We start from the raw sequence: 16,333 nt of genomic DNA on the forward strand, positions 1-16,333 counted from the left end.
TGTAGTGACCTTGGCAGTCTCAGGTGTGTCATTACTGTATATAATGACATAGTAGAGGTTTCTGTGGACCCTTAAGACACAGAGTAATTGAAATTCTGATGCTACTATTACTAAAAACGATTTTTATTTAAATGTAAATATTACCTTAAAAGCATTTCCCTTTATTTTATAAAAGGCATATCTAATGCTTTGTGTCATCCCTTTTACATTAAAGTGCACATAATCAGTGTCTCCTGTAAGTAAGAGCTTTGTTCCCTACTTCCAAAAGCCGCTCCAGTGATCCTCCAGCCCCCAGAGACAGTGTCCCTCTCCAGGGGAAACACAGCCAGATTTGTGTGCAACAGCTCAGGGGAACCTCCTCCGGTGTTGCACTGGCTTAAGGACGGTCATCCCATTAAGTCTTTCAGACGGGTGAAGACCCAAAGCCCTGGGGTCCTGCTCATCAACCAGCTGGCCCTGGAGGACGAGGGCTACTACCAGTGCATAGCAGACAACGGGCTTGGCACAGCCTGCGCAACTGCTAAGTTGACGGTCATTGTGAGGGAAGGTCTGCCAAGCCCTCCGCGCCACCTCTCTGCTACGCCCTACTCCAGCACAACGGCCCTGCTCACCTGGGAGAAGCCTGAGTACAACGCAGACCAAATCATCGGCTACTCTGTGCACTGCCAACGCGCCGCAGGTGTGTCCCGATGTGTATGTGTAGCTATACGGTTAGCGTGCCCAAACACCCTGAAATAAAGCATTTGGGTAACACTTTATATTAAGGTTCACTTATTCACCATGTTAATTAACATATTAGAGACAAACTACTAGCTTATTTGTTATGAACAAGACTTTCCCTTTAAAATAGGGAACATATTCTGAGTTAGAAATACCAAATGTTGAGTTATTTTGACACAATTAACACTTGTAGTTTCATGCATTGTAACATAAGAATATACCATATTTGTTTGGTGTTATTATGGGAGAATTACTATTCTTGTGATACTGCTGCCTGATTAAGCCCATATTGAGCATATTGAGACCAAAACTCATGTACAACAACTTCCTTACTTACCATAAATACGCACTAATTAGAGGGTTAATAAGGAAAAACTCTTAACTAGTGGCCTAGTACTGGGAGAATATGGTCATGTAGAATAAGGCATTAATAAGTGTTTTATAAGGACTAATAAAGAGCCAATATACTGCTAATACGCATGTAAATTAACAACTAGTTGATGGTGAATATGTGTACCTTAATATAAAGTGTTATCAGCATTTGATTATTGTCGTCCTTTTCAGGGTCAGATAATGTGGAGTACCAGTTTGCGATGAACAACGACACCACAGAGTATCACGTCAAAGAGCTTCTGCCCCACACTGCCTACACTTTCTTTGTGGTGGCTTACTCTCCCATGGGGGCCAGTCGCCCCTCCCTGCCTGTTACAGTGGAGATGCTGGAGGACGGTGAGTAACTTAAATAATATACCAGCCTTGGATGCTTCATAGACTCACAGGGCAAAATCAATAGAATGCCAACATTTAAACTCTTAATTTAGTGTCATTTCATGTAGTTGTTACAAAAGTAGTAATCACTAGAGACTCAAATGAGAATTGTTCCAATCAACACGATCCAATCCTTGAACAATTTAAACACTTATTTATTGAGTTTAGTTGTAGATATAGCGTGTTTGTGTGGATCTATAGGATATACCTTGAATGAGCATTATCTAACAGTTCATTATGTCATTTTGTTTCCTCCTGCAGTGCCCAGTGCCCCTCCTCAGCTGTCTATAGCCAGCACCTCCCCCACAGACATCAGGCTGATGTGGCATCCACTGTCCTCGCAGTACAGTCGAGGAGCTGTGACCCGCTACCGCATCGAGTACAGCACTGTGGATCAGGGTGAGTAACCCCTGCTGGACAACACATTGACCTAAACAGCCAGTGAAAGCACAATTTAGTGAGTATAATTCAGGATATGTACACATTCAGCTTTCTCCATTAACTGTTATTCATTGAAAAAGACAGCCTAGCTAATTTTTGTGTGTGTTATTATTATAAATATTGCAGCTTTCTCGAAAACCTCTAATCCAAACAACTTCCCACTGCGCTTTCTTTGATACTGAGGAATACACCTACTGTAAGATAGTTCTATCCCCCTGCAGTGTGCAGTGGAGTATACACATCAGTCAGGTGCAGGGGCAAAAGCTCACAAGTCCATTAATACTCTTTACTCAGCATGCTGTTAAGTGGTGATAGTTGAAGTCCTCTCTCAGTAAATAATGCATGTAACTCATTACTAATAAATACATTCAATATATCTCAAGAGCTCACACTTAAGATTGCACTTCCTATTATATATATACTAAGCAGTACACCTGTCAAGTGTGAAGTTGATCAGAGGAATAGTTGAGTAGGAATTGAAGGACATGCTGAAAAGAACATGAACTCTACATAATTTGTTGAACTATGTATTGCAAAACGGCACATATTAATGCTTTTATTTTTTTTAAAGGAAAAAAAAACAAGAGTCTTGTAGATACTTATGTAAGTGTGTATTGTGTGTTCCCGCAGTGGACTCAGTGTTCTCAATGGAAGTGGGGGGGAATGAGACTCAGTTCACTCTGAGAGAGCTGCAGCCCAAACAGGCCTACAGACTGAGGATAGCAGCGGGGACGGTCGTTGGCTTTGGGCTCCCCTCTGAGTGGGCCCAGCACCAAACATTAGCCCACTACAACCACAGCGACCAAAGCATGGGTAAGGAAAACGCCGGTGGTTCATTCCCTAAACACCCTGTTTTATTTGACTTAGGGATCCCACAGGTGTTTTAGTATAATTGTTGTATTAGATGAGACTTTAAAAATTGTATTTCATATGGGGAAAATAACAAACATAAAACTTAACAGCACCGGTGAAACATATCTCATTAATAAATCATTTCACAATTGATTACAATGCAAGACAGCAAAATAATGTTTTTAGATTGCTTGTTTACAAATTGTACATTTTAGTTTCACATTTTCACTTTTCTCCCCCGGATAATTTGAACCTAGAGTTCAGTTACTCTACTCCCTCTTAGTTTGGGAGCCACTGATCTGAACTTACACCTAAGATATATCTAAAGTGTAAGTCTGATGGTCAGTAATATTGTAATCATTTGGAATTCCCAGTCATGCTATTTTTTCTTCCTTTTTCAAACGTTTTCAGTGATCTTTGCCCCCACTGAGCTGAAAGTCAAAGTCAGAGAGAACACACTGAATGTGACATGGCATCCGTCGCCCAATCACACTCTGATCTCCGGTTACAAGCTGTCCTGTCGAGAGGTGGAGGCTGACGAGGCAGCCAACGGAGAGAGGACGACACAGACTCACACCATCAGGCTCCGTAAGAAAGCCCGGTATCATCTCCTCACTGGGCTGGGTAAGCTGGGTGGTTTTTTCACACTAGCCTTTGGACAGCTTCATTCAACCCTGAGCTTTTTTGACCGGTGTCCTTATATCATCCTTAACTCCGCTTTCAGAAGCATTCTCACTTTTGAAAAATAAGGATCAAAAGTAAACAGATGCCTCATGAAAATAAATGAATAATTCAGCATCTCATTTAAAGGCATTTGATTGCAGATTCTATCTTAGTTGCCATTTGCAGTATATCAAACCACCAATTGAATAACTGCATTAAGATAAGATCTAGGGCAACTTGTCTACACTTAAAGGTCTTGTCTTTCTAGCAGGCGGCTTTACTTCTATAATATGCATAAAGCTGGCTGAATAACATGTTTTTTCTGTTGACATTTTTGTATTTCTCTTTCTTGATGTTGCTGTATGTGTTTGCCAGTCCCTGACCGGCAGTATGAGGTGAGAGTTTGGCCATTCAACAAGCAGATAGATGGAGCGGCTGCTATGTGGAATGGAAGGACAGAAAAAGCCCCCGACAGAAGTAAGATTTATCTTCCTGCATTTGCGCATTCATACTAAAATAAATGAATGAATGAGTGATAGATACCCTCAATCACTTTTATGGGATAATAAATAATGACAAATTACATCAAGGCAAGTAATGTGTATGTGTGTGTTAAAGCATCGTTGCCGCCCATGCGCCCCCCTCCATTGCCCCCAAGCAGCATCCAAGCCATGGCCAACAGCTCCACCTCCATCTGGCTGCGCTGGGAGAAGCCGCGGTTCAGCAACGTGCGCATCATCAACTACACGGTCCGCTGCAGCCCGGCGGGAACAACCAACGCCTCCCTGGTCTCATATTACACGAGGTGAGGAACTGGAAGGAACAACAGAAACTAAATCACTGTCTGAATGTTTAAGAGAAAGTAGCTTGGCAATATATCCCCATAGATCATGGTCAACAATTGAACTAATCTAATCTAATTTGAACAGTGTTTGTGTTTGAACAGGTATTCAGTTATGATACAAACCTAAGATGTGAGGAAACACCAATATTTATCATAATTGTCTTTCTTAAAAACACATATGGTCATTATGTCTTTATTTAGAAGTTACTTTTCTTATTTTTTTCGGTTTGACTACAATACAATGCTTCACTTTTTATTAAATGGACATGAATTCGATTGCATCTTTCTAGTCTTCCAACCCCCCTAATTCAATTCAGAAACCCATTCATGGTGTCAAGTGCTCATCATTTAATTTAATACTCATTCACACACTCTAACACACCAACAGCTATGCCTTTGGGAGACATGTGGGGTTCAGTAAGTTGCCCAAGGACATTTTCACCGGTGAGATTGGAGGAGCCTCGGAGCAAACCATTCAGGTCACCTAATAATGTCTTGTTCAAGGTTTGTTTCAATTCAATTCCGGCGATGAACAAAATACCAAACTAAAGGAATCACAACGGCAGCCCACAAACCAGTAAATTACGTCCTTCTTATATACAGTGTACCCAACACATTTTTCTCGAAAGGGTACTATTATTTCTTGAGTAGCTCCGATATTAAAGCTATTTTTGACAGTAATCAAAATGGAGCACATAATATTGTCCTTGCATCGATGCTACCCTCTACACTTAAACTGGTACATACGTAAGAAAACATACCATATATCCTCTTATCAATCTTTGTATGTCATATTTATTCAACAAAATTATTTATCACAACATACAGAAAATACATATTGTAACAAACAAGTTGCACACACTAACAAGACTAAATTGATCAGTTCAGTTATTTTTCTCCATCTAAAAAAATCTGAAATGTATACCACACACTCTGAACTCTCTGTGTGTTGCAGCTCTGCTCAGGAGATACTGCTCGGGGCGCTGAGGCCCTTCACCCGTTATGAGCTGGCGGTGCAGTCTAATGGAGTGGACGTGGTGGGACCCTTCAGCGGCACAGTGGAGGAGTCCACCCTGTCCGACCGTGAGTCTCTGCTGCAATTCACTTGGATTTGGATTTGGTTTAAGACCCAATCTGAAGATTTTGCTGTGATACTTTGTGGGCTATAAAATATGCTTGTTTATCAGGTTTACACTAACAATACCTACTGTTACAGTACTTACTGTATACATGTATATATTTCGTTGCATTCACTATGGAAATAATTAAGAAAACTCAATCAAGTGTGCACTTCAAATCTTTTCTTACTGACGTGATATTGATGAATGAAAACACTCCTGGCTCATACAACCTTTGCAGTGCCCTTGAGCTGTGCCAAAAAGTGCGTTAGAGTTGTGTTGTAGTACACTGAAGATAAACTACTATTTGTATATGTGTGGGACGGTTTCTGGAAGAGGATGCAGGGTCAGTGAGTTTTTCTGTCAGTGTTTGATAAAAAGATATTACCTCATGTCGCTTATAAATAATTTATTTCATTTCATCTTGTCCTTCAGCTGCACATTTGTGCTTCCAGAATCTTTTTCTAAAGACCTGCACTTGCTAACCTTGCTGTGTGCAGATAGGAAGGGGAAGTAGTTGCACTTTTGCTTCCTGTGGATAATCTAATATATACATGTGCATGCAGGTGAGTGTTATCACTCATGTGCAAATCAGAGTGTTGGTTGGCCAGTTGCCAGTGGACATGGGTATTAGTAGTTGGCATTTGTAGCTGATAACTGGCAGGAATAAAACAACCAGGTGTAGCAGTAGCTCTCATGTTGCCAAGTTAGTGTGGAGAGTGTTGAGTGGTCTCCTTTTAATTTTAATGACATTATTACACCCATGACATTAGTCACCCTTCACGCTCTCCCCTGCCATGTATCGTCACCTGAGCCCCAGCCCATTCTCCCTTTGCCCGACCCCTCTCTCCTGTACCCAGGTGGTTGGGACACAAAGACGCAGATGGTTCTCACACAGCATGTCAAATCCCCCACCAAGATAATATACATTCCACAGCTGTGAGGCCTCATCTCTGATCTCTAATTACTGACCCAGGCCTCTGCTCTCCTTCAGGGCCCTCCACTCCTCCTGAGGAGCTGCAGCTGAGCGCTCTGGACTCGTCCTCGGTGCTGGCCAGCTGGCGCCCTCCGCTGGAGCCGAACGGTATCATCATCAGCTACAGCATCCTGTTCAGTGGCAACCTCAGCCAGCCGGATCACTTATGGGAAGACCTCTCTCAGGAGGGTGAGTGTTGGCTGGGATGACTCAACAAACTGCACTTTAAACTGTCAATTTGTAAACCTCACATTATCATGTATATTCAGACTGAGTGCAACTAACCACTTTATTTTTATAATCTTGTTTAATATTTATTAGTATTACATGCCTGAGTGAAACAGCATGCTTTATGATGGGCTTGCCCTTGACAATCTCTTCTTGTCTGTCTCTCTCTGTCTCTCTCAGGGAGCATTACCAGTGTGGAGGTCCAGGGTTTGTCCAGTGGCACACTTTACTTTTTCAAACTGGGAGCAGCCACTGAAATGGGGTCAGGGCCTTATTCACCTGTAAAGGATGTCAACACCCCCCTTCAGAAATATGGTACGTGGCAAATAGAACATATATAAGTAGTATCATGTTATTATGGTTGTTGTTGTTGTAGTAGTAGTGGTAGTAGCAGTACATTTTGTTGTTGAATAAGTCATATTTTAGAGAGAGGGTACTTTCGTGAATACATATTGGCAAAAGAAAGAGGGATTAAGAGGAAGGTTGCCGTCTCAGTGACAGAAGGGTTTAGGGAAGCAAAATACGTAAAGTGTATATATGCGATATTAGTGCACCAGCATGAATAAACAAAATGAATGTGAGTTTCCTTCAATGAGGGGGCCAGCAAGTTTAGTTGTCAACTTAAAGACCTTCAGCAGCTTTAAAAACGGCAGACTAATGTTGAAATCTGCTATGTAGCTTCAGTTGAACGCTTCAACCTACACTACATACCATATTGATTTTACAATGCTGTATGGAAGGCCACTCTTCGATCTTATAAACAGGGAAAAGGGTTGTAAAGGGACGGACTTATCGGTACTTAAATGCACTTTCTTGCATGCGTAGCTGACCCAGCGAACAAAAACAAAGAAGAGAAGCTGGCGTTCTTTTCAGCTCAGGACACCATTCATCCAGTTTACCTCTTAGATTTTTAAGATCGGCATTCAAGCAACTTTAATACCACCTTTTTTTTACAATACAACACTGGACACTGCATATTCTATCTGTATCTGTATTCCCCAAAAATGTAAATCAAGTTTTTAAAATGTCACCACCTTCTGGAAATGTAAAATCATGTCAAATTCAGATAGATGGTGTTTTGAGTAACATAATTCAGTGCAATATATTATATGGTAAAAATTAATTATTTTTTTGTAATTGTTTCCAATAAGTGTTCAATTGCTTCTTAGTTTATTAGGAGGGAAATAGTACAGGCCTGTTGCTTCCATAAGCATAACTGTCACATTGATTCTCATGCACACACAGCCTCTCCTTAAAGTGGGTCGTTTGTCTCTGCCAGCAGTGAAAGGTTAGCTCGGCTTTAACTCTGTTGTTTTGCTTTTTTTCTTATCTGGTACATTTTTGAGGAGAATATGAAGTGTGAATAACAAAGGGGCGGCCTCATCAGCGACACCCAGGGGAGACCTTTGAATTACTGTTCACTGAGCCCGGGATAATTGCTGTACAAAGCACTTTCTTCTCTTTCATATCACTTTTTGTTTAAGCATGCAATCTCATTATACACTTTCCAATTCCATCAGTCAGCATTTTAGCTTAACTTGTAATCATGAAAGGCCCTTTTTGTCTTCAAACAGAGGGAGTGGTTGAAATTGTCCAAGATGAGCTTGTAAACTCAATTAAATCGGTATACATTTAAGCTTGAATATACAAGCATTTAGTTACCTACAGTATATACACAACTAAGAACAATATTGTTGTGTACACGCTGTCCACAAGCTTGTTTTTCTCACACATACATGACTTTCTTTTCTTTTCTTTGCCAGCCATGGAGTGCATAATGGATGGGAATTTTTTTTTTAAAGAATCATACATCTTAAATATCTGTACATAGAACTTTTCTGATGCAAAAAGCAGCAAGAGTGCTTTGTCATTGTATTGCAATGTTAAAATTAATAATACAGAGTAACAGGTTTATTTTGTTCACATAGGCAGCAGTGTTGCTAGTATGCAGTGTGAATGGGAGTGAGGTGGCTGGTGGGTGGGTGGGTGAGAGCTCCAGCCATCTGTTTCCTCTCCTCTCTGTGTCCACACTGCCAAAGAAACCCAGCATAAATGAATATCAATGAAGGCATGTTGTCCCTAGTTGAATGTTGCCTCATATCTCTCCACTACTGTAACTTCATCTTATATTAAGGAATCAATATGCAGCGCCTCTTCCCAGCAGGCAAGAGACAAACTCTATTTCAAACTAGAGATGCTATATTAACTCTTAGTATTTTCCTAATATGAAGTTTTAGATATGAGCCAGAATAGCTACTGGCAACAGATCACATGTGAGAACCAATATGGCTTATATTTCTGGCACCAGCAACATTTCTGCCAACTCTTGAGTGTGTGTTGCCCTGATCCTTGTTTACTTTAATTATTACCTGTTTAATCCTTCTATCTCATATTGTTTGATATTTGAACAGAGCTGGACATCCATGCAGTGACAGGCATCATAGTCGGTGTGTGTCTGGGTCTGATATGCATCCTCCTCTGCATGTGTTTCAGCTTTCGAAATGGCAAATCCAGGTAATGTAACTCTACAGTGTCAGTATTTGTACAGTACCGATGGAGTATACATGTTGTATTTCAAACAAAAAGCCAGTCATAATTGCCCATACGCCTGTATTAACCCGCAGTCCTCTATAATGTCTAACTGCTATACCATCCCTCTCATCTCTGATCCAAATAGAGAGGTGTCTGGGGGCCTGGACTCCACAGCTGTGACCCTTCAGTACAGGCGAGGAGGATGCCCCCTTCCCACCAGCGTGCCAGAGTGCAGCGATAGCCACGAGCTGGAGACCCTGATGCCCTCAGGCAGCCAAGAGTCTGGTCAGCCGCTAGAAGAGGTCCCCGAGGAGCAGAGCCTGATGGCAAGTGCTAATCCAGGGGAGGGGGAGGATAACCCTGCACCTGAACCCAAGGTCAAAACCTGCTGGGGGGGAGCTTTCCTCCAGATTGACCTTGTACACTCTTTTATTCTTTTTTTAAACTGTTGGTAGAGGGTTAAAGTTGTAATTCTGGTGCATTTTCTGTCTTGCAGACTGCGTGGAATGGCTCTGTGAGTCATGACTGGGCCAACAGGATCACTAGATACAGAGACACCATAACAGAAGACTCTCCCTCGCTCATAAATGGAGCTCTCAGCATGGTAATTACTGATAACAGCATAGTAAATGACAACTAAACTTACTCACTTATCTATTTTAGCAAGCAACCATCAAGCTGTAGCATCTATGGATCAAATGGCATTTCTTATTAACGTTTTCCTGAAGACCACAACCCTCAGTTACAGCTTCTATGCTTTTCAAGTATTCGGTTCTTGCATGGCACGTTCAATGCAGTTTATCATGATAGGGATTGGGTCAGACTTACCATTTAAAGTATGTTTTTTGAAATTTGTCTCAAAATGTTCTCGATTTCAGAAAGAAGTTAACAAAAGTAGGGTTATCGTTTATTTCTGACTGCTGAAAACAAAAAAACAGTTTATAAACAAAAATACAAACTCTTTCAAGGTTTCTTAGATATGCAATGTATGGATAACTGATCCTAGATAAAATGTCAGAAATCATAATGCTACCTCAGTTAACAAAGCTATGGTTTCATCCACAAATCCTAAAAAGAGCAGGACAGATATATTACTATACCATAAGAGATTATAGAAGTAGAGTAGTGTAGATAAAAAACACTATCGTTGGTGAAAGGGGAAATATATACAGCATTTACGTACAACATGTAACAATAATTGGGCTATTGCTGAAAGGGGGAGCAAGCAGTGTATTTGGCTCATTGCTTTTATCCATCAGAAATATTTATCAGACTGTGTACAGAGGAATAGCTATAATTGACCGTTCACTTTATATTAACTTCCCCAAACAACATTGAATCCTTGAGTAACCTGGGTTTATCAACTTGTATAAAATCCTAACTATCACTGATATTGTTTCGTTGCAGGACTTAGAAGACCGTCTGTGTTCATCCATGTGCAGTAACCAGGTGGAGGCAGAAGTCATTGTTCATTCAGAGCTCTCAGACCCAGAGGAGGAGGGCAGCGAACGGGAGAGGGATTCAAACACCACCAGAGGACCCTCATTATCAGAGGATAGCTATTCCCCTGTGAGTCAGCCGAGCCCACTGGGGGAGGGGGACACACTCGAAAAACTATCACTCGCCCAGAGCCCCTCGAGTCTTCCCTTGATAAAGTTGGTGGCTAATCACAATGGGGAGCTACAAGGCATGGGGGACCAGCCGAGCGCAGACATAGAGCCACAGCAGGAAGTGAGGCTGACCAATGGCTTCCACTCCCCAAAGACGGTGCGTTCTGTGCTGAGGTCAGAACACCTGGAGAACGGGGACTCAAGACACTGCCAGCCGGCTCCAGGAAAGGTCATCTCTACCGGGCTGTCCCCTGCCCCCTTTGTCAGCTCCGGCCTTGTCCACTCTACCTCAGTAGCACACAGTTATCTGTGCCCGTAGCATCTGCATGTAGGGCATCGGCCCTTACACACACATACAGACAGCAGACAGATTTTCTTTCTTTTACGTACCCAGGAAGAATCCCTAAGGATTATTTTTATGCACCTCATTATTGGATTCCTTTCTCTTCCGTGCAAAGATTTTATAGGTACTTTGAATCCATTGTTTGTGTATATACAGCATACAGTATATTTTTAGTGGTAGAGTACTGTATATGGGTATGCATTGGCTAGCATTGCAACCATATTTTCCTCTGGCTTTTCTTCCTGTCTTTAGGAAAGAAAGATGTAACTTAACCAAGCAGAAGGAAGTGGACTGAAGGAGGCTATTCCCACTGTGTTGCACGTTGCTTTGTTCCACTAAGGAATGAGAAAGCCTGCAATGTTCTGTAAGAGAGAGGAACAGGCGATCAACGTGGATGGGAGGAACTGAAACGCAGGCTCGATAAGTCTCCTGGGCTCCGTCGTGTGGATGCTTTACCGTGGCACCGAGGGAAAAGCCTCAAAGAATATCCAGCCTCCTGCTGTCTCAGGATCCACACACACACACACACATAGAAAGTTAAATTACAGCTGATTCCGTGGTATTACACATAAGCTTAAACAGTCACTCATACACACACTTATCCTGACTGGAGTGTGGAGGTCTCAGGTGCCTAATTATTGTAGGTGCGTTTATAACCTCTGTATATTTCTATAGATGCTTCTATTCAGTAAACAACACCTGTCATTGTGAAGAACAAAAAGACAATACAAATGTACAAAGATGGAGTATACACATTTGCTACACATGAAGTATTCTTTTCCATAATGCCATATATTCACGTGGTGTAACTTTGTAAACCAGGGACACTCAGTTGAAAAGTAAAAAGTATTTTTGTTGCTGTATTTGGTGGATATCTCATTATGGAAGAATTGACATGTTCACATTGGTACTGGTTTTATTATGTTGGTACGAGGAGAACTAGTAACACGTTTTAAACAATCCATCTGATTTGGCTCCCTATTAGGGATGCACCAATGGGATACTGTGCCATTAAACCGCTTTTGAACTCAGTATAATCATTTCCTCATGTGAAACACTTGCCAATGTTTTTAAATCAACTTAACTCTAGAGATATATCTGATTGCAGTTTTGTGAAAACATTTCCAAAATGCTATTCTCTGCTTCAGTACCAGAATTTACATGTTTTACATTTATTTCTACATTGATCAGAAAATATAAATAAATGTGCTAAAAAACGTTAAATTAACCCCTAAAAGTTCAACGTTTTCGATCAGATTGCTTTCCATAATTGACTCTCAGTCAGCATTGTTTTTAGCAGTGTAAACGATGAACTAGTGCATCCCTACTCTTACCAACAACACTACCTCATTACTTTTCAGGACTGTTTCCAGTGTGATTCTATCAGTTTTATGTAACTAGCACCTTTTTAAGATATTTTTCTGATATCACAGCCTTTGGTGTTTGCAGAAATAATCGTCCGACTGTATGTTCTTATTTCATGACAAAGGAATTGTCGCTTTAGTGCATTGTAGCGTCCTCTGAGATCTCTGAAAGATTGGGTCACTCAGTCTTATGTTAACGATAAACCCCTACAGACAACATACATCCCTGTGTCTATGATATGAAGCCCCTTCAACACGGTCCAGCCAATGTCATTCAGCTGTAGTTTAGGACAGTATAAGCTGCTGCAATTGGACATTGTTGGCACCTGTTTGCCAGCTAAATAAATTCACCAACTATAGTCCTGAAAGTACTGATTACATCAACAAGCTTCTTGCTCAACAAATGTCCTTTTAACTCTGGTCTGTATTTTACTCCAGTGTTAAAATGACAGCAGCTTTATAATTATTTGCCCAAAGGAAGCAATAATTGTCTCCACAGATGAGAGAATGGGTTTACAAATAAGCTGGTTCCACAAGGTGCTTCACTTCAAAAAGACTCATTTGAACTGATGTGATTAAAAGAAAGGAGTTGTTGAGATCAGTTAGAAATAATAATCTTAAAACTAATATCCACTCAAATGTTGATAACATTTGAGCCCAAATGTGTTGAATATGATGCCTCATCTTCTCTCAGGTGGCTTTCTTCTTGTTATTCGATACTCAAAAGTGAGTGGATAAACTCTTCTTTCCTACCTTTCTCTCTACTCCTTGTTCTTGCATGTGTCGAAATCTCACCAGCTATTCTCAATCCCATCAGCAACAGAAACGTAAAATGTCCCTCACGACATGACAAACAGGTTTTTCTCTAACACATGCAGTCCTTGATTTTCCGAAAACAAAGCTTTGTCGGTACCTCAGAGATAATTTGTTTAGCCTTGCCATGTATATACTAAACATTACAACCTAGATCAACAAAGTTTCTTTTGCTACAGCAGCACTTATAAAGGGACAAATGAATGTGTTCAAAGCGAACCTGGGTAAAGATTACATGCAGGATGTTTTGGAGGTGAGTGGGTGAACAATTCAGATTTGAACAACTGTCAGTTACAGAAGGTTTTGTTAAAAACCTTAGACTTAAAAATGTATGGCACTTACTGAAGCATGCTATTTCGAAATCATACTCAAATGGAGCGTAAAAAGCACTCAACAGCACGCTTGCCTATGGCAGGAAACTGCTGCTGCACCACTCTACTCATCAATCTGAAGTGACAAGCGTGTTTTACCTGTGGCCCAATTCCAATTAGTGATGCCAGAACAGGTTCCTATCAGCTGTTAAAAGTCAAACACCTGCTGTGACATCTTTTATTTGGGTGATACATTTAAATATATAAAAAGCAGTGCAGCTACAGCCTTCTACGCTTTGATTTGATTACCACCTTTATATGCAGTAAACTAAAGCAAACCACCAAAATGATGTTTGTATTTTTGATCCAGGTTCTGATTTTATATTGAAACTGTTTCACATCATCCTCAAAAGCCTGTATGTCCAAAATCTAGAAATAAGCATAATATTCTTAAAAGCATTCCAGTTTGATACCTCAAACATACCTCTCTTAGTCCAGGTCAGCCGTATTAATGTATGTGATGAAGAGAAGTGCTACAGACTCTGCTCCTGCTCTGCTTAGGTTTCATGCAGACCTGGTTTCAGTTCTTACCATTCACCATTTGCAGATACTGAAGTCTGAACTGCAGTTTTTGCAAACTACTTGGACTACAACCAAGTGGATGGCGGTCACTGAATCAGAACGATTAAGATAGTGTTTCAAGTAAGTAATCGGTCACTGTTACAAAAATGACCTTTCAAACATTTTCTCCCGATCTTTTGGGTATAACGTTTGTGAAGTTTTCTCTCACCCGGCATATCCATTTTTCAATCACTGGGAAACTGTGATTCTCTATTTAGGAGTACGCTTTTATGATAGCTGCCGAAATCGGACACAAAATGATAGTTTGAAATGTAAATGGTACAGTGTACTAAGATTTTTAGTAACATACAGTATTTAAATTAAGTGTTTTCACAAAAATGGTGGCTGTCAATTCATGCAACGTTCTTGTGTTTCAAGTCTCGATGCCGTAGTGGATCATGATGGTATGTAGAGACAACAAAGAGGGTCTGAAATAGGAAATAAAATAAACCTGCCTCCAGCATAAAGGATGTAAAGGAGCTCTACTAACTCTTTAACCACTGACTTTTAAATACAAGTACATTTCATCAGATTATTTGTGAGGAAAATTACTCATGATCTCATTTTGTAGAGACGATAATTACTTTAATAATTTGTTTATTTCATCCTCTTTACAAGGGGGTTAAACAGTATACCTCATTGTTGGTAAAGTGTTGATTTTATTTGGATCAGTTTCTTAATACGAGTAAACATGTATTCATAAGCATCCTGTTGTTTTGTGAGCGGAGAGAGAGGACAGGATCGAACGTTTCATTTTACCTCAGTGAGAGTTTTTACCCATTATAGTGGCTTGGATTGTCTAGTGGTGAACACAGAGGGGAGGATGGGTCAGTTGGAGCAATTGGCTTTTACATAGTCATTCTGCAACAGTAAAAGCTTTTTAAAGAGTTAAACGCATGGGTTAACTAAAAGGGTACTCGAATATTAGGAGAAGAGAGCAAAGAAGTGTGTTTCTAACATCCTAATAATCACTCTTTGGTAAAACACCACTTTTACATAACCCAGGCGTCTGAAGTGCAAGGCAGGGAGAAGGGACATCCCCCCCAGGCAGGTCATACCTCTCAGTGCAGACAGTCATTTTAAAATAAATTGTCTTCTCTACTCAGGTGTCCCATCTTTGCATACAATTGTAGAGGATCATGGCAGCATATCCAACTCAGATACATCATACGTCATTTGTGGTCAAACAACGCCTGATTGTGTTCTTTTCAAAGGTAAAAACGATGAAATTCTTACGCATAAATGATATTTTTGTTTTGTACAAAACTATGTGTATTTCTATCTCTCTGGCTTTTCTCTATACAGTACATTCTGGTGCTTTGGTGGTGCGCTGCTTTGTCCAGTGATGTCACATGTTGTGCATTTTTTGTAAGTCTTCTTATCTAGTTTTGTGTGTACCAGCTCAATCGTGCTTCTCAGAATGGGTATGAATAGACTCAAACTCTGTCTGTGTGAGCCAGTGACGGTCTGCAAGTACTCAAGTACACCTCTGTTATCATTGTGTGCTGAACAAGACCTCATTCTTGACAAAAGATGCTACTGTAGGAGCAAATTGTAGGAGCACTTAATAGATTAGCACTTCTTCTTGCGATATGAGCAACTTTGGACTGTCATCTTTACATTCTTAGAAGTGCAATTGTCTTATTCTGTAAAAAAACAGATGGATTACTCAGTGTTAGTCATGGCGAACGTGTTCATGATTTGTGATAGAAACATTGCTTGTTCAAAGGTATCATCACAGGATAGGTAGTACTTGTGGTTTTTAGAAATATTTCCACTGTGTTGCCATTTGTAATAATGTCAAAACTCACAGCAACTCTCAAGATGTCTGTGGAAACTACTCTTCTGTAAATAAACATACAAAAGAAGAAAGTTCTCTAGATTGTCTATTACTTTTGTCCCCAAAGATTTATCAGTCAATTTAACTGTGCACTTTTTCTGGCATTTGCGTTTCCAAGAATGACATTCAAGACACACTGGAGAATAGATTCTTGGTTATTTCTTGTCATATTTCAAACATTTTGACCTTTATTTTATAGTCTCTGCTGATAAATTGAATTGTCCTTTTTGCATTCATGAATAAAATGTATGCCACTTTAGAACTGTGGAACAAACCTCACAGATGTAAC

At 40.4% G+C, this 16,333-nt stretch overlaps 1 protein-coding gene across 1 annotated transcript in view; it reads left to right on the plus strand.

The window, feature by feature from the left end:
- The window catches only part of igdcc4 (immunoglobulin superfamily, DCC subclass, member 4), a 54,637-nt gene extending 39,224 nt beyond the window's left edge, over positions 1-15,413 (plus strand). Inside the window, exons 7-20 of the mRNA XM_010783943.1 lie at positions 269-679; positions 1,285-1,449; positions 1,750-1,887; positions 2,560-2,742; positions 3,193-3,405; positions 3,820-3,921; positions 4,063-4,249; positions 5,244-5,371; positions 6,401-6,571; positions 6,791-6,925; positions 9,022-9,124; positions 9,288-9,468; positions 9,639-9,746; positions 10,550-15,413. Of these exons, the coding sequence (XP_010782245.1) occupies positions 269-679; positions 1,285-1,449; positions 1,750-1,887; positions 2,560-2,742; positions 3,193-3,405; positions 3,820-3,921; positions 4,063-4,249; positions 5,244-5,371; positions 6,401-6,571; positions 6,791-6,925; positions 9,022-9,124; positions 9,288-9,468; positions 9,639-9,746; positions 10,550-11,071 (2,747 nt within the window). The 3' untranslated portion in view covers positions 11,072-15,413. The remainder of the gene's footprint in view (positions 1-268; positions 680-1,284; positions 1,450-1,749; positions 1,888-2,559; positions 2,743-3,192; positions 3,406-3,819; positions 3,922-4,062; positions 4,250-5,243; positions 5,372-6,400; positions 6,572-6,790; positions 6,926-9,021; positions 9,125-9,287; positions 9,469-9,638; positions 9,747-10,549) is intronic.
- Positions 15,414-16,333: the final 920 nt, after the last annotated feature.

This window comes from Notothenia coriiceps, unplaced genomic scaffold, assembly GCF_000735185.1.
Source record: "Notothenia coriiceps isolate Sejong01 unplaced genomic scaffold, NC01 NC01_scaffold00026094, whole genome shotgun sequence".
NCBI lineage: Eukaryota > Metazoa > Chordata > Actinopteri > Perciformes > Nototheniidae > Notothenia > Notothenia coriiceps.